General features: G+C 39.9%; 1 protein-coding gene across 7 annotated transcripts in view; it reads left to right on the top strand.

Annotated features, from left to right (window-relative positions):
• The window catches only part of PLCB4 (phospholipase C beta 4), a 478191-nt gene that overhangs the window by 352541 nt on the left and 100337 nt on the right, over positions 1-25313 (top strand). For all 7 annotated transcript variants that reach the window (XM_040248315.1, XM_040248318.1, XM_040248317.1 and 4 more), the window contains exons 10-19: positions 440-521; positions 1519-1619; positions 2290-2347; positions 10267-10375; positions 14122-14332; positions 15553-15646; positions 16648-16727; positions 17243-17327; positions 20600-20690; positions 22495-22590. In XM_040248315.1, coding sequence (XP_040104249.1) covers positions 440-521; positions 1519-1619; positions 2290-2347; positions 10267-10375; positions 14122-14332; positions 15553-15646; positions 16648-16727; positions 17243-17327; positions 20600-20690; positions 22495-22590 — 1007 coding nt within the window. The remainder of the gene's footprint in view (positions 1-439; positions 522-1518; positions 1620-2289; positions 2348-10266; positions 10376-14121; positions 14333-15552; positions 15647-16647; positions 16728-17242; positions 17328-20599; positions 20691-22494; positions 22591-25313) is intronic.

The following is a 25313-nucleotide window of genomic DNA, read 5'->3' as shown; positions in this document are numbered from 1 at the left end:
TATGGGGCCAGGAAAGGATGACCCCAGGCCTGGGCCAGGTCCTAAGGGGCCTCCTTCCTGTCCCCAAGTCACCACGAGCTTCTGTTCTAGAGCTTCAGGTTCATCTGCCGCATCCCTTTTTCCTAAGAGAGCAAATGGATAGGATCAAAATTTATTACTGTGGTTGACCGGTGGTCTGGATCCTGGATGCGTATGTTCACAAGTAGCCCGGGGGACTGTCTGTCTTAGAATCAAGTCACCTGACTGGCACAACCAGCTCTGGTCAGCAGAGGGCCATTGCAGGAGCCAGTCTGGGGAGTGAAAAATACCCAGAAATGAGAAATAATTTTATTTTCCTTTTTCTTTTCTTCTATCCCACCATCTTTAGTTTTACTTGGATCTTTGCATCAGAGAAAACAGAATTAATAGCAACTTTTTTTTTTTTCCTTTTCTGCCCTAGTATTACTAGAACCTTTGCATCGGGGAAAACAGAAAAGGTGATCTTTCAAGCACTCAAGGAGCTAGGTCTTCCCAGTGGAAAGGTATTCATTAATTTAATAATGTTTTTCTAAAACCACTTTGTGTATTTTTGTCCTCATGTAATAAGTAAGATTATTTATATTAAACTGATTCAGTTATATTCAGAATTAGGTTCAGTCACATATAGTACAGTTAATTTTTCCTTTATTCTCTTCCCTTCTATCCTTCCTTCCTTTTGTTTTCTGGGCATTTTAACCTAAATATTATAGTATTCAAATAGCATATTTCCAAATGTTCCTGTCACCTTTATTAAGAAAAGGAAATGACAGCAGGCTGCTCTTTCACACAGCTCATTGAAAGCTTATTTTATAGAAGCCCATCAACATTAGCAGAACCATGCACAATGTCAGCATGAAAAATGGCTCATAAATTAAGTTCTTCAGGACAGCTGTGCGATATTTTATGAAGCACCTCTCCTCAAGCAAAACATTTGAGTTTGTGGCCCTTTGGATTTAAAATAGTTGCATTGAAATAAATTTTAAACATAAAATAGTTGCAATGAATGTATTAACTGCAAGAAAGATTTAGGCTGTTACTGTCTTAACAAATCCTATTTGAAATATAAGGTTCAGTATGAAAAGTAAACTCTTGTAGAACTCCCTTTATGTTGCCTGTAAAAATTCACAAAATAAGCATAAGGAAACGCTGGGTTTGATTTAGTCAGCACCCTTGTGGCAAGTAGTTGCGTTGTTCCTTCAAGGAGAGGAGAAAGAAATGTTTCTTTGTGTTTGTTCTGTGGAGTATCTCCCAGAGCAAGCTCAGCTGTGGCCATTGTTTGAACATCCCAACCATGGTAACTAGAAACATTCCTTTACATGCGCCATACTCTAGCAGGCTGGCCCACGGTTGGACCTTCTGGCTCCTATCAGGAAGAGTCAGAGATGAAAACCCTGGGATTGCAAGTAGTCATCACTCTGCTTCACAAACCTGTCGATTCTGTATATCCTCCAAAGAGAGAGGACGGTGCCTGATTTATGACAGTGCCTCTGTTCTTTCCAGAATGATGAAATTGAGCCTGCCGCATTTACTTATGAAAAGTTCTATGAACTGACACAAAAGATTTGTCCTCGGACAGATATAGAGGATCTTTTCAAAAAAATGTAAGTTCCGTTTTTGAGAAAGTTCCATTTATGAGAAAGTGTCACATTGAAGTTATCTTTGCTCTTTTAGACTTTAAAAACATTTATTGTCCTAATATCTTCATATAATATGTTGACAGTATCTAGGAATGTCTAGTCAGGGTTACATTTTCACCCCTTAGTTTATTTGGTGTAAAAGTTCCCTCTGATTTTTTGAGAAACTTTTACATAATTTGGTTGCCGCACCTGGAACTCCCCCCCTCCTCTCCCTGCATTGGCTTTACTAACTACCTACAATGTTAACCTGCTCCTTTAGGTATTAACCCGTTATGTGAACTAACTAGATTCGATTTGGAATGTTATTATGTTGTTCAAAAGTCCATTCATTCCAATTATTTCAAATGGATGACTTACATGTTGTTTTATAATAATGCCTTTGGATAATGCAAAAGAAGGATTGCAGATATTTTCTATAAGTTAGGGGGAGTAATTTCTTGCCTTTGCTGTTGTTGGGTGTTTTGTTTTGTTTTGTTTTTCTTTACAAACAGTCTCTGGCCATTTTAAGAGTTCGCCACTACTTCAGGTTTAGAAAAATAAGTTTAGAATTATCGACAAAAATGTCAACATGTAAATCGTACCTCCTGTAGCATCATATACCAAAACTTACTTTTTCTAATAAATTTCTTTTCAGCAATGGAGACAAAACTGATTATTTAACGGTAGACCAATTAGTGAGCTTTCTAAATGAAGTAAGCTTTTTCATACATTAACTCCATCAGTCTGTGTGCAGTGGCTTGCTTCCTCCAGCATCCTCATTGCATGCCTGCATCCTGCACCCCCATTTGCTTCGCTTCTGACCTGCTGATCTTTCCATGATGGCTTTACCAGGTGCAAAAATCAGCTGCTGCCCCCGTGTGTCCATGCATTTCCTCATTGGCTTTGCACACTGCTTTTTTGTTGGTTTCTTGCTGTGATGTGTAGCTCTGGGTCTGTGTATGTGTGTGAATTTGATAATATATTCACTTTATTAAATGTGTCTGTGTTTTGCAAGATGATATTTAAGGTACTTATCTTTTTTTTTTCTATTTACTTGTAAGAAATAGAAAGAGAATGGATTGAGTTTACCACCCTATAGTTGGATTCGCCATTGCTAACTTTTTCTCATACTTTTGCATGGACTGGGAAAGCCTTATTTTTGTCTTTTAATGGATTGCATGTAAGAAAAATATGTAGGTTTGAACAGAATAGTTTGACAATAAGCACAACACTGGAGTTCCTGGGTGAAACCATAGCGCATATTAGGCCAATGGGATGACAGGTTAAATTTTTACTTTTTATTTTTGTAACAAGCTCAGAACTAATTTTAGAATGTGATTCACTCAACAACCAAAACTAAAGTTGACAAAACTTGCTTAAGCCCAAGATAAATATATTTCAGAACACATAAATGTTCCAATTTTTATCAAAACTAAAATTAACTTTTTTTTCTCTACAAGAAAGTGTTTTCAGTGAAACCCATTGAAACTCTTGTTAATACAAAAAATGGAAATGCACTTTTTGTCTAACACATTAAATAATAAGAAGACTTTAAATGAGGGATGGACAGTATATTTTTGTTCCAAAACAATTGATAGTAACCATTATACCATATAAAGCAAAACGTTAAGATAGACAATATCATACCAGGTAGAAGGTATTGCCTCATGAAAAAGTAGCAGGCAGACTGATTTGCCAGTTTGAAGACACATAGTACATCTTTGCTGAAGGGCTTCTCGTTTCTTTCCGATTCAGGGCCCAGTGGCTCCCAATTTGTAGGGTTGCACTTGAGAAGCTGATACCCAGAGGCTGGAAGCATGGATGCAGGAGAGACAGGGTCCCCCATATATCAGCACAGATGCCTCTACTTTAAAGTGATCCTTTCAGTACACCACAATATTTATTTTACTTTAAAACATTTCAAGTTTTTTCACTCCACTAGTTTTTTGTTATATGGATACTACGTTCATAATCTTTACCCAGATATTATCCACATTCTTATGCCACTGTTGCTCAGAAGTTAACTTGCTTTGCTCTGCCTCCTTAACCCTTTCCCCATCTTCTGCTTCTTTTAAAAAATGTTTTATCTCTCTCCGCTTTACATGTACTTTGGGTCATTGGTCATCTTAAGTTTTGGTGAGAGAGGCAAAAATCTTGCTTTCTACTAAAGAGGGAAGATATTTCCTGGGGAGACGATTACCACATCATCATTTACCGCTTCCTAGAGAAAGGCCACTTGCGTGCTCGGGATGAAGCTGGTACTCAGCCGCCTATTAAACGTAGCAGAGAGTCAGTATGCACTGCACTTGCACTTGTTCAAATGAAGAAACGGTTCTGAAGTCTTCAGTGTACATGCTGCATTCATGGGTCCTTATCTCATCCCCTTCCTTGTATGGGAGACTTTTGTAGACCTACCCAGTAACTACTCTTATAATTCTTATAAGTCATGACAAAAAAATTTATTTTAAAAGGGATGATCACATATACTTTCTGTCTCTGCCATCCAAATTCTTTCTTAAATACTTTTTCCTTGGTAGCTTTTATCCATCAATATACTGGCCAGTAGTATTCATTTGCTTACATCTGGCTTTTCATTAACAGTAAGGAGGCACTTTCAATTTGGGGGTGGGGCTAATTGAATTGCTATGATTCTGGATTTCTTTAGGTCACAGAAACTACACGACTATAAGTCCAGGAAAGTAAAGCCTTTGTTTTTAATCAAAGTGTCTGCCCTGAATCTCTTCCTTTTGTATCCTAGTGATCAGCTGGAAGAACTAGACAGAAATCAGAATGTCTCCTTAAAGAAGGCTGTCAAACGCAGAGAGTGTTCTGCCAACACCTTGCCCCCATAGGACTTTTGAGGACTCTCCCTCTCATTGTTCCAAAGTCTAAAGCACCCCATGGGCAGAGTGCCATCGAAATCCATAATGAAAGGAGACAGAATTCACTCTGGAAGGGAGCAGGCATTGGAATGTTAAGGGTCTCTGACTCCAAGAACTTAGATCTAAACATTTTCAAAAGCCTTAGCCACATAGTCTCAGTCAGCTGGAATTTAACATTGTATTAGAAGCCCTGGATGCAATAGGACAAGAAAAAATAAATGAGTCCCAGGAACACAAAAGAACAAGACCTTGTTCATTATTTGCAGATGATTGTATAACCTGAATATCAAAAGCCATCAAAAACTCTTTGAACAGATAAGAGATTCAACAAGGTAACCAGAGAAATGATGAAGAAAGAAAAAAATCAATAAACACACATCTGTAAGCATTAACCAGTTCTCCTGGAGAAGGAAGTGGCAACCCGCTCCAGTATTCCTGACCTGAAAATTCCATGGACAGAGGAGCCTGGCAGGCTGCAGTCCATGGGGCTGCAGAGTCAGACACGACTGAGCGACTAACACTTATTTTAACATTTAACAGGGAAAAATGGGATTTATCGTATATTAGCAAAAGCCATGTTTCCTCCCACTACCTTCCAGCTTGTGAGTCCCTTTACTCCTTATATGCAGTTTTCTGGTCAGTGTGTTAATGTGTATCTGCAGGAATCTGGACAGAGAGGAGAGACCGTGGTCCATTTCCTGCCTGGTTGCTGTGTGGGGCTTTGGACCACCTGCTCTCTCCCCGTGCCATCACCACTCACTGGCTTTTCACCGGGAATTTTGGATCTGCTCCTCATCTAATTCTCAGTGTCTCCATGTTCACTGCTCCCCAGCAGCTTCAGTATCTACAGGGAACTTGTCAGAAATGCAGAGTCCCAGGTCCCACCCCAGACCTGCTGCTGAGCTGGAATCTGCATTGCACATTTTCTCCAGGTAGTTTGTTTGTACATCAGAGTCTGTGAAGCACTGGATATCTCCTTGGTATCATTACTGTCAGTGGGAGGAATGTGAGAGCAGCATGAACTTATAAACTTGTTATTCTCCATAATGAAGGTAGCCACGGAAATCTACCCCTCGGATCTGAAATTTTGCCATGGCTGTATTTCTTGGTCCCATCCAGTGGGCTGATGGAAATGTGTGTGTGTCTGGGTGTGTGCCAATATGATGAGAATAGTGAAGTTGAGTCCAGAAGAGCTGGTGGGGACACTCACTATAAGCTAGCACCTGGTTGGGTACTGCCACCAACTCAGTTCTCCATGTGTCAGGACTAACTAAAGCCTCTTGGCTGCAGTTAGTTTCACCTCTCTTTCCCCATTCCTAATGAGAAACTGAATTGATTTTAGTTTTACCTTCATTGTCCATTTCACTTCAGTTCACTCTCAGTCGTCTCCGACTCTTTGCAACCCCATGGACTGCAGCATGCCAGGCTTCCCTGTCCATCACCAAATACTGCAGCTTGCTCAAACTCATGTCCATCGCATCAGTGATGCCATCAAACCATCTCATCCTCTGTCGTCCCCTTCTCCTCCTGCCTTCAATCTTTCCCAGCATCAGGGTCTTTTCCAGTGAGTCAGTTCTCCACATCAGGTGGCCAAAGTATTGGAGCTTCAGCTTCAGCATCAGTCCTTCCAATGAATATTCAGGACTGATCTTTAAGATTAACTGCTTGGATCTCCTTGCAGTCCAAGGGACTCTCAAGAGTCTTCTCCAACACCATAGCTCAAAAGCATCAATTCTTTGGCACTCAGCTTTCTTTATAGTCCAACTCTCACATCCATACCTGACCACTGGAAAAACCATAGCTTTGACTAGACAGACCTTTATTGCCAAAGTAATGTTTCTGCTTTTTAATATACTGTCTAGGTTGGTCATAGCTTTTCTTCAAAGGAACAAGTGTCTGATTTCAAGGCTGCAGTCACCCATCTGCAGTGATTTTGGAGCCCACTGTTTCCACTGTTTCCCCATCTATTTGCCATGAAGTGATGGGACCAGATGCCATGATCTTAGTTTCCTGAATGTTAAGTTTTAAGCCAACTTTTTCCCTCTCCTCTTTCACTTTCATCAAGAGGTTCTTCAGTTCCTCTTTGCTTTCTGCCATAAAGGTGGTGTCATCTGCATATCTGAGGTTGTTGATATGTCTCCTGGTAATCTTGATTCCAGCCTGTGCTTCCTCCAGCCCAGCGTTTCTCATGATGTACTCTGCATAGAAGTTAAATAAGCAGGATGACAATATACAGCCTTGACGTACTCCTTTTCCTATTTGGAACCAGTCTCTTGTTCCACGTCCAGTTCTAACTGTTGCTTCCTGACCTGCATACAGATTTCTCAGGAGGCAGGTCAGGTGGTCTGGTATTCCCATCTCTTTCAGAATTTTCCACAGTTCATTGTGATCCACGCAGTCAAAGGCTTTGGCGTGACTTCTTACAGATAACACCTGAGGGCCTGCAGAATTGAGAGGTGCATGGAGAGCTGGAGAGAGATCAGAATAAGAAGAGAGGACAGTAGTCTTGGACAAGCATGAGAATCCAGAATTAGCTTTATCTTCTGGTTGCTGGTAATCTGCCTCCTGCCTCTTATGTATCATAGGATCACATTAGAGCTGATTTTGTTAATCATTTCTTTTATTTTGCTGTTGAAAGACTGTAAGAAAAGGCTTAAAATCACTTTCCATGTACCATGTCTTTCTTCTTTAATGCTTGGACAGAAAAGGAATTATTTAGTTCTATGAGTAAGGTTTGCCAATTATTCCTTTATCTTTTTATATCTCTTTTGAATATTAGTTATGTCAACATCTCTCTCTCCCAGTGCTGCTCAGGTTGAAGCCCATTGATGTCTTTTCTCAATGAGTAAGGACATAATAAGAAAGATATGTTCATTATCTCTTCATTTACATGGTCACAGTTCTGTGAACTATTTTCTGAAGCTAGTCAGTATTATCTTTTATAAGGCTCTGAACATCATGGGGTGTATGCCCTTAGTACATTGCTTCCCCAAATCCCAACTGCAAACCTATGGTCTCTCCCCTCAGAGCTGTGATACATTCACCCCACAGTGCTTATGACTAAGTGGAAATCTTTTGCAGTCTTATTTCTCTGAGATGTCCTGGAAATGATCTTTCTCTTCTTTGTTTTTTCAAATAAAGATTATATTTTTGTGACTTTTAACACAAGTTTTGCCATTGTTTCCTTCCCTTTGGGTTATCCAGATTGCACTGTGCTTCCTTTCTGAAATGTGAACATCTTTGGGAAAGCAAAAGGTTATCTGGTGGAGCAGATGTAAAGAGAAGTGAAGTTTCATATTGTTGTGGTGCTTATTTGCTACAAATGTAGAATAAGAGGATTATCACACATACATTTTAAGGACTTGGTTCTTCTGGCTGTTTTTTCTGAAAGAAGGATATTCTTCTAGTGAATAGTATGCCCTCTGATAAATTTTGATGAGGGTTACTTGGGAGCAGATTTCAAATGTTTAGCATTCTTCTACCCTTGCAGAACTAAGATACTATTTTTTAAACTAATAGGCAAATTTATTTAAATGCATACCTTTACATACTAGAGTCATACTTCTTAAATTTGAGCCCATCAGAATCAACTGACAAGATTGTTAAAATACAGCTTCTTAGGTTCTACCGCAGAAGGTCCAATTTGGTAGGTTGGGAGTGGGTCCCCAGAATGTGCATCCCTCTCCAGCTCCGGGGAAAGGGTGACACCCCTGTTGCTCTTCAGAAACTGCACTGCAGGAGGCCCCAGGCTGGAGCCCACACACCTCTGTGCACAAACAGCCCAGAGAACACTTGGATTCCCTTTCTTCCTTTTCCTAACTTTGTTTCTTTCTTTAACTGAGGCTCTTCTTTCTCTTAAATTCATATGGATTTGCCCCCATGATCTCCATGAGTCCTGAATGCTTATCAGAGAGTCTATCTTTAAACTGAAAGACTTTATCCAAGTAAGAAAGAAAACCTTGTGAGTATAGTGGCCAACCATGAACAGAACCACAGTGGGATCCAAAAAGGCCCTTTTGTGCCACGTCCATCTTCCTCCATGGGAGTGTTTACAGAGACGGGAGAAGGAAAGTACCCAGAAAATGTACTGGTTACTTATTTGCTTGGTTTGAAAGCACTGCATTCTCCCCGGAGGGGTGGTGCTTGTTGCTCCCTTGGGGCGGGCTCTGGAGTTGCATGCCAGCACCCACTTCCTGAATGAGATGCTCGGAGCATGCCTTCACCTGCCTGGCACCCCACAGTCCACTGTACCATCTCTCTGCACCCCAGGACTTTTCTTCCTTATGAGCTCAAGGCCTGTTATTCATGTAACAGTTTCTGCTCTAGCACTTGCATGGATGTGAGCCGTTATTTCTTAGATTCTAACAGAAGCATGCTTCATTGGGATAAACTGGCAAAGAGCTATTGATTCTTTAGGAGTTAACACTCATCACTCAGGGGGATGGTGGGAAGACCAGATCAGGCAAGGCCATGAGTGCTCTGGGATGACGTCACATGTTCTATTGGCCAAAGGCATTCATGCTGTGTACCTCACTCTTCAAATGACCATTTCAAACAAATGGGCAAGGGAAATCCATATGAACTTTTAACAGTTATTTCTTCAATGCTTTTCCAGTAGTGCTTCTCAAAGTCTGTGCATATATTTGGGTAAAGAGTCATTGCTAGGGTCCTATCTATTGACTGAGTTTTGCTCACATGTCTATCTGCCATTTCTTCATTCCAGTTCCCTCTCTTTCTTTATTTGACGGATGACCAGGGACTCAGTGTTTGGTCCTTAAATCTACCATGAACAATAAGGAAGTTTAATAGACCCACTACCTGTAGATACAGAAAGATAGATACACACACACACATACACACACACACACACACACATATACACACACATACTCTCTATTGTAGCTAAGTCAATTAGTAAATTGGACTTTTTTCATCTTTGCTGTGAAGTTAGGATGACAGAACTGCAGAAATTTGCTCCCGATGCCTCATATAATACCAGGAGGCTATGGGTGCTGATTTGAAAAGAATGACATTACCAGCCTCCCAAATGTCTTTAAATATTCATGCACTTTCTGCCCAGAGGATTTCCTCAGGGCAAACCAAGTTAGATTTCACAGTGAAATAGAATTTCTGAACACTGATATTTAAATACAGATTTTCATGTTGTTTTGAGCTTGTAAATATCCTTGTGGAGATTTTCATCCTTATTACAATGGATTCATTTTCACAAATATTTACTCAAGAGAATGAAGTTCACAGTGCCCCCCAAATCTCTTATTCATGTAGAAAGATATAATGAAAATGAAATTATATTTGTCTATGTAACTTTAGGGGTTTGGAGGTTTTTTGATATTGTTTTTGTTTTGACATTTACATGGGTACGATTTTTGCTTTTGTTTATCTTTTTTTAAAAAGACTTATCTCACTTTATAAACACTTATGCCAGATATCTTCCCTGTGGTATGATGAGACCATACCATTTTCTCTGTTTATCAAATTTGGATGAAAAAAAAAAAGTATATTTTGTCTCTCCATCTTCAGTTCAGGGAAGGGAACCAACACGCTACTGCCAAATTTGGACCTTTTTGAAGTCTGTTTTAGGGAGAAAGACAGGAGAAAAGCAAAATCTCTTTGTAACTATAAACATGGTATTATACATATATCTTCTATTAAAATTGCATAGTTTATTGATGTGTTATAGCCCAAGGGTAAGGAAGGTCAACCTAAATGGAGTTATTTTCTCATCATAGCATCAACGAGATCCTCGACTGAATGAAATTTTATTCCCATTTTATGATGCTAAAAGGGCAATGCAGATCATTGAGATGTATGAGCCTGATGAAGATTTGAAGAAACAAGGTAAGAAAAGTGAAAAAAAAATGAGAGTTTTTCATTATTTAAAAAATTCAAGTATATGCAATTTTTAAAATCCTTGCATTTTTAGTTAAATGTATTTTTAAATGCTTTGGAGCTCTCTAGAGACAAGGATTGATAACTGATTTTTTTTTTTTCCTAAATCAGTATAAATTTTGCCTTACACCAAAATTTAGTTTTGCTGCCTGAAATATAATGCTAAATTTATTATTAAACTATAGTAATATTTCCCCCAATGTACTTTCTTATATTAGATCCTTAATGTTGCATAGTGCTTAAAATGTAAAAATGCCAATTATAGTCTCTGTTTGCCATCTCTGGAAAAAAATTGGCATTTCCTATAAAAATTGACACCTTCCTTTGTCCTTTGAGTTTCAGCAAGCTAGCTAAATTTAATACATGATTTGAGCCTTTTTACTCATCATTTGACCCCTGGTATGGAAGATAAATGCAATTGACATGAAATTAAATAGGAATCAACTTAACAAATTGTTGGGGTTTCTGACCCTTTACCTGTTTCAGTGAAACTCTGGAAGCAGTGTGTTGTTCATTTGAATATTTAGCAAAGGACATGTATGGGAAGGAAATTCAAGACTGGTTCTGTAACCATGAGAAACACCTGCCAAAGCTGGGAGCAATGATGATAATACAGTATTGCCAGGGAGGGCCAGGAGATGCCTGGGCTAGAGCCTCTGGCCTTATGTCTCAATGGAGAGTGAAGAGAGATGCAGGTTAAGTTCTTTCTGTCCCATTTGCCCATGAGTATCATGGCCTCAGTCTCCTCCTGTTTAGAAAAAAGTCTTTTTTTTTTTTTTTTTGTATCTCAGTGAGCATGGATGAAAGGTTTATACATTCTCTGGACCTACATAGACCTGCGTATACGCATCCTGGCCCACCACACTATGTGGCCACACACCTGATATTTTTCTAAGCCCAATAGAATTTTCCCTTGGTTATATTCATACATTTATACTTTCCTGTTAGAGTCTCAAATGTCTATTTTCAGCCAGACTGCTTCATTACTTCCCTCTGAGTATCATAATCAACTCCACACAGCGTGTGATGAAAGTGAAGTGAGGAGTGGCTTTGCAGGAAAGTTAGCGCCTTGCAGTGGTGGGAGGTGATGTGATTTTGTTGCTTTCCCTGTTGCTGTGTGACCTTGAACCTCTATTCACAGACCTCAGTTTCCCTGCTTATAAGATGGTGGGCTTCATACCATCATTCCACTAGTATTTCTCTTCCCTGCTTTCAATTCTTAAAGTTTATGGAGGACTGACTGAGTGCCAAGCACTGTTCTAGATGCTGGAGATTCAAAATGAAAAAAGGTGGTTGCAGGCTATTGAAGGAGAAAGCCTTATGACTCAGTAGTACCTTGGTAGTATGATAAACATTATGGTAGAGATGTGTCTTTGATTATTACAATGTCCTGAAAGTCTATGACATTACCACTGACTTGTCTAAAATGTATAGCTTTACCATTTCACAAATGGCAGAAATGTTAAAGTCCATCATGAGCAGTATGGGTGAAAATATGGTGCCAAGGCATTGTAAACTCTCTGGGTGTCTAAATTGACACAAACAGCCACCTGGTGAATAATTTGCCCATAATCAAGTGGAAAATAGGCCTCCCTTGCAGCCCAGCCTCTTTGCTTCCAGGTCTGGGTCGGGTATCAGAGGGGCCCTGCTCAGGCCTCAGATCTCTGCCCCTTCTGCCCACACTCCTTGGATGAACTCATCTAAACCCAATGTCTTTAAGTGTCTTCTGTACACATGCGGCTTTCAGATTAAACTTTCCATTCCTAATCTCTCTCTTAAACCACAGATCTGTATAATAGACCTCTCCATTTGGATGGTGAGTGGGTATTTCAGATATATGTATGTTTACAATATGCTTTCATTCCCCCCATCCACAGACTGTTCCTTTCCCAACCTAGAAAATGGTACCATCACTCTCCCACCTTTTCATGCCAAGAGTCTTGGAGTCATCTTTGACTTGTTTTGCTCTTTCACATCACTTCTAATCCATCCGCAAAACCTGTAAGATCCATCCTGAAAATAAATCCTGAATAAATCACTCATTGTCTCCACCCTTACCAGATTATCTGAGCCTACATCAACTCTTGCTAGATGATGTCAGCTCACTTCTAACTAGTCTTCTGCTTTTTTCAGTGCCCTGCAATTTATGCATCACACAGCAGCCCGAGTAAACCTTTTAAAATCATGTCTAATCATGTTCTTCCGCTGTTCCAAATCCTCCAATGGCTTCCCAACACACTTAGTACTTAATGAAGACTGAAGTCCAACTGATGTAGTCTTTAGATTCCTCTCCAGCCACCTTTCCAGCTACTTCGCCCTTCATCACGTGGTCTCTGCACTTGCTGATCCTTCTGCTGTGAATGGGGCCCCCCCAGGCGTGCATGTGATTGCTCCCCTGCATGAATGTGACCTCACCAGAAGGGCTCTTGCGGGCCACACATCGAACACAGCGTCCTGGTCATTCTTTATCACTTGCATTTCCTGCTTTCTATTTCCTGCTAGCACTTTCATAACATTATATTTATTTGCTAATTTATTTGTTCTCTCACCCACAATATATGAGTTTCTTGAAAGCAGGCCTGGTCTGTTTCTTCTGTCCCACATCTATCACAGTGCCTGGAAAAGTGTCAATGTATATGCCCAAGGAGATAGACACACAGACTTTTGTTGCCGTACTTTTAGTTATAAACAGAAATGACCTAAATATCCATCGACAGAATGATGGACCACAGACTATGGTATTAATATATTCACATATGGACCTTATACTCTACACACTGCCTACCGCTACTGTACATCACTCAGTGAAAAGTAAATGACCAAGAGCTACTGGTATTAACTAGATAAATCATAAGATAATATAAAGATATTTCATATAAACTTATAAATAGTCAAAAATATCTATTTTTTGGATAAGTGCTTGTATATAGTAAAGTTACAAACCATTTTGGGAATGTAACTATGAATAAAAAGATGGAATTAGATGAACTTGAGGCGGGGCATGCAGGGTGCTTCACGGGCACCTGTAATTATGCATTCCTTTAAAGAAATGTAAAGTAGATAAAGGAAAAGATAAAATCAGACAAGGCTGAGGTGTAGGTCCATGGCTATATCATCTGTACTCTTCTGTACACTTGAAATCACCTTGTAACTTTCAAATGCTTAAGTAAAAGCAAGAAACTTGAGGCTGTTGGTGGTTGACTAGGTAAGAGAAGATGCAGAAATATTAATGTCTCTCCTGCATTAAACGCACTGGCCCTGCCCCTCGTCACACAGATATGACTGAGATGAACGCTGTCTCTAGGGGTCACATTTCAATGATCATGGAGTCCTCATCTCACAAGTCCTATACCCCATTCATTTTATTTTAGATGAAACAGGGAAATGGGATTATTTGAATGCAGAGAGGCCACTGCTTCCTCCTCCACTTTGGGTTCTGGTGCTGCACACCTGAACTTAGGGAACTGAATGTTTTGCCGTCATGGATGCGAAAGCAGGTGCCACCTATTTGTGGAAGGCATTATGTTACTTGTGCAACTTGGGTACTTTGTTCAAGTTCTGAAAGATGAAGTTTCTTGAGAAAGACACTGTGAAGTAGTATTTACTCCTGTTTAAGCTGTTTCAGATGTCATAAATAAAACTTGCGTATCTTCAAAACCGTAAATCTACTATGATACTCTTTCCCCCCTCCCCAGGCCTCATATCAAGTGATGGGTTTTGCAGATACCTGATGTCAGATGAAAACGCCCCCGTCTTCCTAGATCGTCTAGAGCTGTACCAAGAAATGGACCACCCTCTGGCTCACTACTTCATCAGCTCTTCCCACAACACCTATCTCACTGGCAGACAGTTTGGTGGGAAATCTTCAGTGGAAATGTACAGACAGGTCCTCCTGGCTGGTTGCAGGTTAGAAACTCAAGACATTGTTCTTTGTATATGATGCCCTTTAATGGAATTTACTCTTCTCTGAAAAATTAGAGGTAGCATTCAGAGTGAAAAGGACATTTATCTTTCTCTTTAATGGATTATGATGTCATTTAACCTTGAGGAAGGAAGAACGATATCTGTTCTGGGAAGATCCAGACTCCTCCTATGGGTCAAAAGATTTTTTTTACTGTAAATTTAAAATATTCCCCCCAAATTACAAAAAAAGAAAAAAACAGCTTACTTTAAGAAGTCACGCACAATTTCCTTTTGGGCCTCGGCGCTTCAGGTATAGCTGTGTTGCTGTTGTTTAGTCACTAAGTTGTGTCCTACTCTTGCCACCCCATGGGCTGCAGCCACACGAAGCTCCTCTGACCATGGGATTTCCCAGGCAGAGATACTAGAGTGGGTTGCCGTTTCCTTCTCCAGGGAATCTTCCCGACCCAGGGATCGAACCCCCGTCTCCTACATTGCAAGAGGATTCTTTACCACTGATCCACCAGGGAAGCCCAAATATAGCTTTCCTTAATGTTAAATATTCTAAAATTTTATTCTCTGACAATAAATATTATTTCAAATGGTTTTTATTTTATAGAAATTGGAAAAAATTTGAGGTTTAAAATATGGTAAAAATGCTGAAAGTGAAAATTAAGAAATGTAGTTTTATTGTGATATTTTTCTTTATGTTAATGACCAATGCATAATTTTTTAACTCACTATTTTTGTACATATAGAAATACTTTAAAACACTTTAAGTACATCACTACATCTGTCTCAGACTACTTGAATATGAGTCACTGAATATTAGAATATTAGAATATTTTCATTTATGGCTAAAGTAGCATCATCCCAATGATAAAATGTTTACAGTATTTTTTAACATCCTCTGAAACATAATCCATATCTAAATTTTCCTGGTTGTTCCTAAATCATTCTTTATCACAGCTTTGTCACAGCTAAGGTTTCATCCAGAACCACACTGCTTGCTCTATCTCTTGTCTCTCAATCTATAATAGTCCCTTTTTGATGACACCAATCTGATGCTATTTTAAGCTGTATCCTCCACAAAATAATCACATTACTTCACTCATTCAATTTTCTACTTCTACAGAAAGTAACTTATTCTGATATCTTTTCTTTTCATTTGTATACACACTGTTTTATTGTAAAGGTTCAACACTGTAAAATCACTGTATTCCTAGATGTGTTGAACTTGACTGTTGGGATGGAAAAGGTGAGGACCAAGAACCGATAATAACTCATGGAAAAGCGATGTGCACAGATATCCTTTTCAAGGTGAGTGTTTTTGTTTGCTTGACTTTGGCATTGGTGCTTGTTTTCATTTTTATTCGAGTATAGTTGATTTACAGTGCTGTTTTAGTTTCTGGTGTACAGTACAGTGACTCAGGTATGTGTGTGTGTGTGTGTTCTTTTTCATTCATATTCTTTTCTATTTTAGTTTATTACAAGATCCTGAGTATAGTTCCCTGTGCCATACAGTAGGACCTCGCTGTTTAGTTTATATGTAGTAGTTCATATCTGCTAACCCTCCATTTATCCTTCCCCCACTCCTTTTCTCCTATGGTAACCATAGGTTTGTTTTCTGTGTCTGTGAGTCTGTTTCTGTTTTATAAATAAGTTCATTTGCATCATATTTTAGATCTAATATATAACTAGCATCATATGGTATTTGTCTTTCTCTTTCAGGCTATTCAGTTAGTATGATAATCTCTAGGTCCATCCATTTTGCTATAAGTGGTGTGATTTCATTCTTTTTTATGGCTGAGTAGTATTCCACGGAGAAGGCAATGGCACCCCACTCCAGTACTCTTGCCTGGAAAATCTCATGGATGGAGGAGCCTGGTGGGCTACAGTCCATGGGGTCACACAGAGTTGGACACAACTGAGCGACTTCACTTTCACTTTTCACTTTCATGCGTTGGAGAAGGAAATGGCAACCCACTCCAGTGTTCTTGCCTGGAGAATCCCAGGGACGGGGGAGCCTGGTGGGCTGCCATCTATGGGGTCGCACAGAGTCGGACACGACTGAAGCGACTTAGCAGCAGCAGTACGCTAATTTTGGAGAAGTAAACAATAACTTTGAAAAAAGTGTAGTTAACTATGAACTGTGCCTACATCTAGCCACAGGGGATTCAATGTGGAGTGGTGAATGGGTTCTTCAGGTTTGAATTGCCAGAAGTGACTTTCTGAAAAGCTCAAATTATTAGTCTCCAATTGATTTCAGATGCTTTAATTTTTTTTCTCTCCTTTCTCATCGACACTCCTTATGTTTAAAGGATGTTATTCAAGCCATCAAGGAGACTGCCTTTGTCACGTCGGAATATCCTGTAATTCTCTCCTTTGAAAATCACTGCAGGTATAGCAATTCATTCTACGCTGCCTCTCCGCGTTGTTTGCTCATCCCCATTTCCCATCCCTGCTCTGCATCTTTTTGAATAACTGAACAGTTTCTTTTGTGAAGTGGTAACTACCTATAGTCTTCTGGGGAAAAAAGAAGGACCTCAAACTGCTATTTCCCAACACCTCCAAAAGAGAAAAAAAAAGTCCTCTTAATATGTTTTAGAAATGCTTCCTCTAAACCAAAGGACAGAGAGCAGGATACCTTGCTCAAATTTCCATGGAGTTAGAAGATCTGGCAGTAGATTTGTAGTCAGATGTGATGGACTTGAAAGACACTTGTTTTCTGCTTACCAGCTCTCAGTTCAGCAGCGGAATCTACTTTTTAACCTACCCCAATTAGCTCATTAGCGTCAAAGGGACAATCATTTTGCTGAGTGGGAGTTTTTAATCGCTAGGAATAGATGTTTCTTGTTCTTATCCTGGACAGTTAATGGATGTTTGAATTTACAAATGTCGGTTCTTTCCCTCCAGCAAATATCAACAGTACAAGATGTCCAAATATTGTGAAGATCTATTTGGAGATCTCCTGTTGAAACAAGCACTTGAATCACATCCAGTATGTATTTTTAGCAAACCATATTTCTAACATGAATGAATTTGTTTTAAAATTCATTTCTGAAGGGTCAAGTAGTTCTGGAGGACTGGTGTTAAAGAGCTTCATATTTATTTAAAATCATTGGTATGGAAAGCTTCCACCGTGCTTCAGAAAGGTATGTAGAGAGAGATATAATGTAAACATCTGGGTCAGTTTAATTCAGAAGATTATGGGATCTTTATGGTTTCTGAAACCTCTGTCTTAAATTTTCATAACATGCACAGTGGCCTGGGTCTAGAGTTGGTGATCATTCTCAAATTCAGTGACAGTTTAGAATCACCTGGAGGAACCATGAACCATACCTCTGCCATAGCCCCATTCAGAGATTCTGAAATTGATTCAAGTCAGCAGATTATGCATGGTGTTTTTTTAAATGCTCTCCAGGTGAATCAGATGTGGACCCAGGGGTCAGCATTCATGGGAGCCTGTTGCTATGGAAAGTTCCCTGGATCAAGTCACAGGAGCCTGAAGTTCAAGCTCCAAAGTCCAAATCAAACTCTTGGGCAATATTATATGCCCATTTTTGAGCTTTATTTGTTAAACCTGCTAATTCCTTCATCAGGCAAAGAACTTGTATCCTGTGCCCCATAGATAGGCTTTGCAGGGTCTGTGAGCTCATTCTAATTACATGCAACTTGTTTTCTGTGTACAGTCATTCGAGAGAGTTCATCAGATTTTTACAAAGATCCACACCCCCCAAGTGGTTAAGGGTCACTGTCACAAGATGTTGGGAGTAACAAGAAACTCCTGGAGTGAAAGTATGAAACACTCGACAGTAATGAAGTGTTTTTCCCCACTATTGACCCAAACAGGGCAACAATAGGCAGCAATCGAACATCACCATGACTGACACCTGTGCTCCCTGGGAACACATCAGGTGGTTTAACAATGAGTTTTATAGAAGTGCATCTGTGGGAATTGAAAAAACTATAGAAGGATATTTACCACCTGCTGAAGCTATGGCTGCCGGCGCCCCGTCCACAGCCTGCAGTGCTTCCCACTTCCCTGCTTAGCGGCTTCATGTCCATCTGTCGCCCCTGCCGCTGCTGCCTCAGGGGCTGCTCTGGTCCCTGGAGCTCTGCCCACGTGGGATCGTCAAGCCAGAGGCACCAGAGAATCACCACCTCTACCCCGGGCTTCACACTCCTCAGGAGGTTGGACTGAGCACCTGGTCCCCACTGCCCCCCGGGTTCCACAGGGGGATCCCGCTCGCACACACAGGGCTCGATAATGCTCCCCTGATGGGCTGGCCGTCTTGTTGTTCTCACCCTTCTCCTCCTCTGTTGGGATTCCCTGGAGCTGCCTCCCAAATAAATGACTGGTGCTTTCATCTTTGTCTCAGACGGATTCTAAGGGAACCTAAACTAAGAAACAGCCCAATTTATTTTAGTTTTTACCTTGGTCCTTTGTGTATTTTATTTCCTTTGTTAGACTAAAGTGCTTGCTTTTACAGAAAGGTTTCTGCATTTTTTGTGAAGTGATGTGCACATACATGAAAGGTTATGGGAAGTCTGTACTATAAACGAGACTAAGATCTGAACTTCAGAACTTTCAGTCCTGGGAGCAGACCACAGGATTCAAATGTAAAACCATAACTGAAAAAGAAGGTGGCCTATTATGTGTTGAATATTTATTGCCAATATCCAAGTGTAAGAGGGATCACTGGCAGTGAACTGGTTACAGCAGGCTTCCGAAAGGAAGCAGAATTTCAGCCAAGGGTTTCATTAGAGACAGAGTGGATGCTGGACGGCACAATGCCTTGCATGTATAAATAATATAAAAATTAGTTTGGAAAATGAATGGACATGTGGAAGGGTAGGTGGTTCTATAGATGGCTGGTAGGGGGATGGAGAGCGGATGGGGATGGGGAAGACACAGGTCCATGGATCAGTTGTTGTTGTTTAGTTGCTAAGTCATGTTTGACTCTTTGCGACCCCATGAGCGGCAGCACACCAGACTCCTCTGTCCTTCACTTTCTCCCGGAATTTGCTCATGTCCATTGGAATCAATGATGCCATCCAAGCATCTCATGCTCTGTTGCGCCCTTTTCCTCATCCCCTCATTAGGGTCTTTCCCAGTGAGTCAGCTCTTTGTATCACCTGGCCAAAGTGTTGGAGCTTCAGCTTCAGCATCAGTCCTTCCAGTAAATATTCAGGGTTAGTTTCCTTTAGGATGGACTGGTTTGATTTCCTTTCAGTCCAAGGGACTCTCAAGAGTTCTCCAGCCTCACAATTCGAAAGTATTAATTCTTCCTTGGTCAACTTTCTTTTTGGTCCAACTCTCACATCCATACATGACTACTGGAAAAGCCATAGCTTTGACTCTATGGACCTTTGTCGGCAAAGTGATGTCTTTGCTTTCCAATATGCTGTCTAGGTTTATCATAGCTTTCCTTCCAAGGAGTAAGTGTGTTTTAATTTCATGGCTGCAGTCAGCATCTGCAGTGACTTTGGAGCCCAAGAAAATAAAAACTGCCACCGTTTCCACTTTTTCCCCGTCTATTTGCCATGAAGTGATGGGATTGGATGCCATGATCTTAGTTATTTGAAAGTTAAGTTTTAAGCCAGCTTTTTCACTCTCTTCTTTCAGCTTTGTCAAGAGGCTCTTTAGTTCCTCTTTGCTTTCTGCCATAAGGTTATTGATATTTTCCCCAGCAATCTTGATTCCAGCTTGTGATCAGAGGTCATCAAATAAAGGAACATCTCCTTTGAAGATATCAGTCCAAGCAAATGAAACCATAGTAGATGTCATTTTTCAATCATGAGGACCACTTCCTTCTTGATTCTCTTATTGAACCCACAAAACCACAGTCCTGAGCTTTGAGGATACATCACTCTACTGAGCAAACCAACTTGTGGTACGGCCCAACACTACACTTAGCGACACCAGCCAGCCCCATGACCCCTTGTACTTACCAGATACTTAAAGAGGGTCAAGGCCTGGGGTCGAGCTGGATCCCGTTCCCTGAGACCACTGCTGGTTGGAGCCCACTCCCTGGGGAGAGCAGAGCAGCTCTGCGAACCTTGAGAGTCCTTTCTGGTGCCAAGTTTGCAGCTTTAGCTTAAGGCAAAGCATGGGCTAGTTTGGGATGTACAATGAAAGTATAAAGCTGTGCTGACTGCCATCTACTGGATGTTGGTTGTGTAACTCACAGGCCTTCTGCTCATTTTGGTCTGGAACAGAGAATGAAGAAGTAAAACTATCATCAATCAGCCTTTTCTGTTTGTCTCTAGCTGGAACCAGGCAGACCCTTGCCATCCCCGAATGACCTCAAAAGAAAAATACTCATCAAAAACAAACGACTGAAACCTGAGGTTGAAAAAAGTAAGTCAGATGCACTCATCAATGACAGAAGGCATACACACGTTGCATCTTTAGACAGTTCAGCAATCTCAAATGAAACATACATTAAAACCACTGACTGGGGAGGAAGTGGGTCTAATGGCCTATATGTTGCTCAGAACAAGGTTGCCACATTTCCACTCAAGTTTAGTTTCTATATCAACCCATTCTTGCATTGGGAAAACCTATTCATGTATTTATAGAACAGCATTTGGAGGAATCCTCAAGAAAGATGAGGAAAAAGCAAAAAAGGCATTTTAGAATTTATCAAGATAAAGGAGCTAGCACTTTATCCATTCATACAGTTTAAAGTCCTCTTTAAAAGTTACCCTTTGCAGTTTGCCCTGTGATGCATACATAAACAGGGTTGTAGGTAATATGAGAATGTGGATGTGAATGGGACAGACAGGCAGACAGAGGTGATTTTATCTATAGACATTGCCCCCTCTGTTTTCTGAAAACATTTTCCTTGCAAGTATGTTCTTCCAACAAATCTCTTAGTTCAGTGAAGGAATAACATCAAAAATTGGTATGAATGCATTGTGGCTTTTCCCTGAATATTCTAAACTAAAATTTTGAAATTATATTAACTCCACTTCATTTTTATTGCAATATCAATAATGCCTTAGGAAAATGAAAACAAGAAAGAAAAATGTAATAAAATAAAAAACTACTAAATTATATATTTTACACATATATACATGTACTATAGACACATATATACACATGTACTTTTTGACATATGCACACATTTTTAACAAAGTTGGGATCATATTAAATATACTAACTGTTGGTGAGTTTTAATTCAACCAATTAAGTATTCTTTTATCCAGTAAGATATAAATCTGTATACTAATTTTAATTCTAATATATAAAACTTTTTTAAAATTCTAGTATATGAAACACTATATAGCATTTATTATGTGGAATATAGTGTAATTTAACCAGTCCCTAGTTGATAGATTTTCATTGCTATGAAAACAATGGTGAACATGCTTGGATGTTAATTTTATACATTTATGCAGCCTTCTCCTTGTAATCACTTGGTACAGTTAGAGTTGATTGGCCAAAGCATGTGTACATTTTTTACATGATGTATCTTATCGTGCTGTCTTTTGGAAAAGTTGTACCAGTTTATACGTCCACTATAAGATATGAAGAACACCTGTTTCCCAGCAATATTTTTAATGCTGGCTATTGGGCATCTTTTATATGTGTTCACAACTAATAAAAGAAAAATAATACTTTAATTTTTTAATTGTATATCTTTGATGATTAGTTTCTTTTTATTATTTATGATTTGCCCTCCTATATTTCCCCAATTTAAAAATTATTTCATGTGTCTATCTCATTGACTTCTGAGGGTTTTTTATACATTAGGATAATAACTGGATTGTATCAGTTGCAAATATTTTTTTCCTGAAGTTTTCCAGTTTCTCTTATGTCACTGAACTGTAGTTGCCATGAACCGTGGTCTGTGCCATATGCTACAAATTCTGGGTTTTGTCTCAAGCCTCAGATCCTTCTGAGGGACTGAGCTGTGACTTTGCAGCCTGGATATTCTAAACCAGGATATGGGGCATTTCCCCTATGTCCCAACTATGGCATAGTTGCACAGGCCTTCAGGAGTCAAGGCCACCAGGACTGGAAAGACTGTGGCCACGGCTGAGCCTTGGGAGCCTGGACAATAGGTTTCTCTTCCCTTTTCATCCTTCTTTATGTCTGTCTTTAAGCCGGTTTTATAAGTGACCTAACCCTTGTCTCCATCTCCTTATTTTAATAACAGAACAGCTTGAAGCTTTGAAAAGCGTGATGGAAGCAGGAGAATCCGCTGCCCCAGTGAACATCTTAGAGGATGACAATGAAGAGGAAATAGAAAGTGGTGAGTAGTTCTTTTTTTTTTAATTTACACTTCACAAACATACTTTTTTAAAATAAGGAAAACCTAAATTTGTCTCATGGACCCTTTTATATCATGTGACATTTTAATTTCTTGTAGGTACCTGCACCATCCTTAATCTTCTGGTATTTAGGAGTACTTTTCCAAATAGTATGGCTTAGAATTTCCCTACACACTCGATTTTAGTAGCTTAGTCATCTCCTTTTCTGCTGTGCCTTCAGCTGTTCAGCAGAAACTCACAGTCAGAGGATCCCTGAAACACTTGCTATCAAAGACAGGGCTTAGAATAAAAAGAACATTTTTGTAGTCCCTTCCTATCAGCAAAACATGAACATCAGTGTTGTTACTCATGACAGCCGTTCAGGCAAGTTAAAAGGGAAGGAACATGGGTAGGGAGCCTCAGTAAATGCTTTGTTTATGTGCACATATAGTGAATTAGAAACTCAAAGCCAGAATCAAACTTTCAAGTTCAAATTCCTTCAAATAACCATCTCACTACAATTAGCCATATTCTAGTAGAGAGAATAATTTTTGCAAAGGCAGCTTTGCTCAAAATATTTCAGTATTTGCTATTACCTTCTATTTTACTTTGGCCATATAGCCACAACCATAACCTTTGGTTTTAAATAGGTCATTTGAAAGATTGTGAATGTTGTTAGAAAATTATTTGTTATGTAGCATGAGGATTGGTTAACAAATGACATGAAAATTTATTAACAGAATAGCTTGTGTATGCACTGTGTGTCTGTTAGTTAGAGCCTTGAGTTTAAGTAGTGCTTTTGGGCTAAATAATTTAGAAATGCTTGTAGAAACTATTTTTTATATAAACATCTGAAATAGAAGAGTAGATTTTAAGAAAGTTTGACATTATAGATAAAAACCTAAAAGCTGTGAAAACCAACTAATCATACTCACAGCCCCTAAAAAAGATTCCTGACTATGGAAGACGCTTTAGTGATTTATGTTGCATGTCCAAACCATGGGAACATGACTTACTTTCACATGTTTTATACAAACAGCAGGGAGGCTAGAGTTAGCTGACGGTATTTAATCAATGCCCGTTATGGTCATCTATTACTCTGCAACAAACCACCCCAAAACACTTTACTGCTGTCTCTCCTGGTGGGTCACCTGGGCTCAGGCTGGGGGCTTTCCCTTTGGTTCCTCACGTGGTTGCCAGCAGACGACATCAAGAGTCATCTGAAGGTCCCCTGAGCCAGCGCCTGATGGCTCACTTGGAGCTGGTGGTTGACATTGGCTGGCTGTGACAGGTCAGTTGGATCTGTTGGCACAGGCACCCCATGTGGCCTTTCTCTGTGGCATGGACTTCTCATAGCACGGTGGCCAACCTCCTTGATGAAATGTCCTGAGAGCTAGTGTTCCAAAGGGCAGAAAACAGAAGCAGCTAAACAATTTAAAAGCTATGCTTGGGAATGGCATACCATTGCTTCCCCTGTATTTTATTCATTAGCGCAGTCTTACTTCAGACCCACCCACGTTCTGGTGGGTGGGTGAGTAACTAGATCACATTGTGGAAGAGTCAGTGGGAAACTGATATTATTGCAGCTGTCTTTGGAAAATGCAGTCTGCCACATTGCCTATTATTTGATTTCACACTTTTTGCAAATCATAAACCTGAACAAGATTTAAAAATAAAATCTTAAAAGGAATGTATTTAAACAGATCAATAAAAAATGATACAAATGAATTTATTTACAAAACAAAAACAAAACACAGACCTTGAAATCAAATTTATGGTTACCAAAGGAAATGTCAGAGGAAGGGATAAATTGGGAGATTAGGATCAACATAAACACACAACTCAGTTCAGTTCAGTTTAGTCGCTCTGTTGTGTCTGATTCTTTGTGATCCCATGGACTGCAGCCTGCCAAGCTTCCCTGTCCATCACCAACTCCTGGAGCTTGCTCAAACTCATATCCATCCAGTCGGTCATGCCATCCAACCACCTCATCCTCTGTCCCTTCTCCTCCCGCCTTTAATCTTTCCCAGCATCAGGGTCTTTTCCAATGAGTCAGTTCTTCACATCAGGTGGCCAAAGTATTGGAGTTTCTGCTTCAGCATCAGTCCTTCCAATGAATATTCAGGACTGATTTCCTTTAGGAGGGACTGGTTGAATCTCCTTGCAGTCCAAGGGACTCTCAAGAGTCTTCTGCAACACCACACCTCAAGAGCATCAATTCTTCAGTGCTCAGCTTTCTTTATAGTCCAACTCTCACATCCATACTTGACTACTGGAGAAACCATAGCTTTGACTAGATGGACCTTTGTCAGCAAAGTAATGTCTCTGCTTTTTAATATGCTGTCTAGTTTGGTCATAGCTTTTCTTCCAAGGAGCAAGCGTCTTTTAATTTCATGGCTACAGTCAGCATCTGCAGTGATTTTGGAGCCCCCAGAAATAAAGTCTGTCACTGTTTCCACTGTTTCTCCATCTATTTGCCATGGAATGAAGGCGCTGGATGGCATGATCTTAGTTTTCTGAAAGTTTAGTTTTAAGCCATCTTTTCCACCTTCCTCTTTCATTTTCTTCTAGAGGATTTTCAGCATCTCTTCACTTTCTGTCATAAGGGTGATGTCATCTGCATATCTGAGGCTATTGATAATTCTCCCAGAAATCTTGATTCCAGCTTGTGTTTCATCTGCCCTGGCATTTTACATGATGTACTCTGCATAGAAGTTAAATAAGC

The sequence above is a fragment of the Oryx dammah genome, unplaced genomic scaffold (genome assembly GCF_014754425.2).
Source record: "Oryx dammah isolate SB20612 unplaced genomic scaffold, SCBI_Odam_1.1 HiC_scaffold_10, whole genome shotgun sequence".
Classification (NCBI taxonomy): domain Eukaryota; kingdom Metazoa; phylum Chordata; class Mammalia; order Artiodactyla; family Bovidae; genus Oryx; species Oryx dammah.
This window is presented reverse-complemented; position numbering and strand designations above follow the sequence as displayed.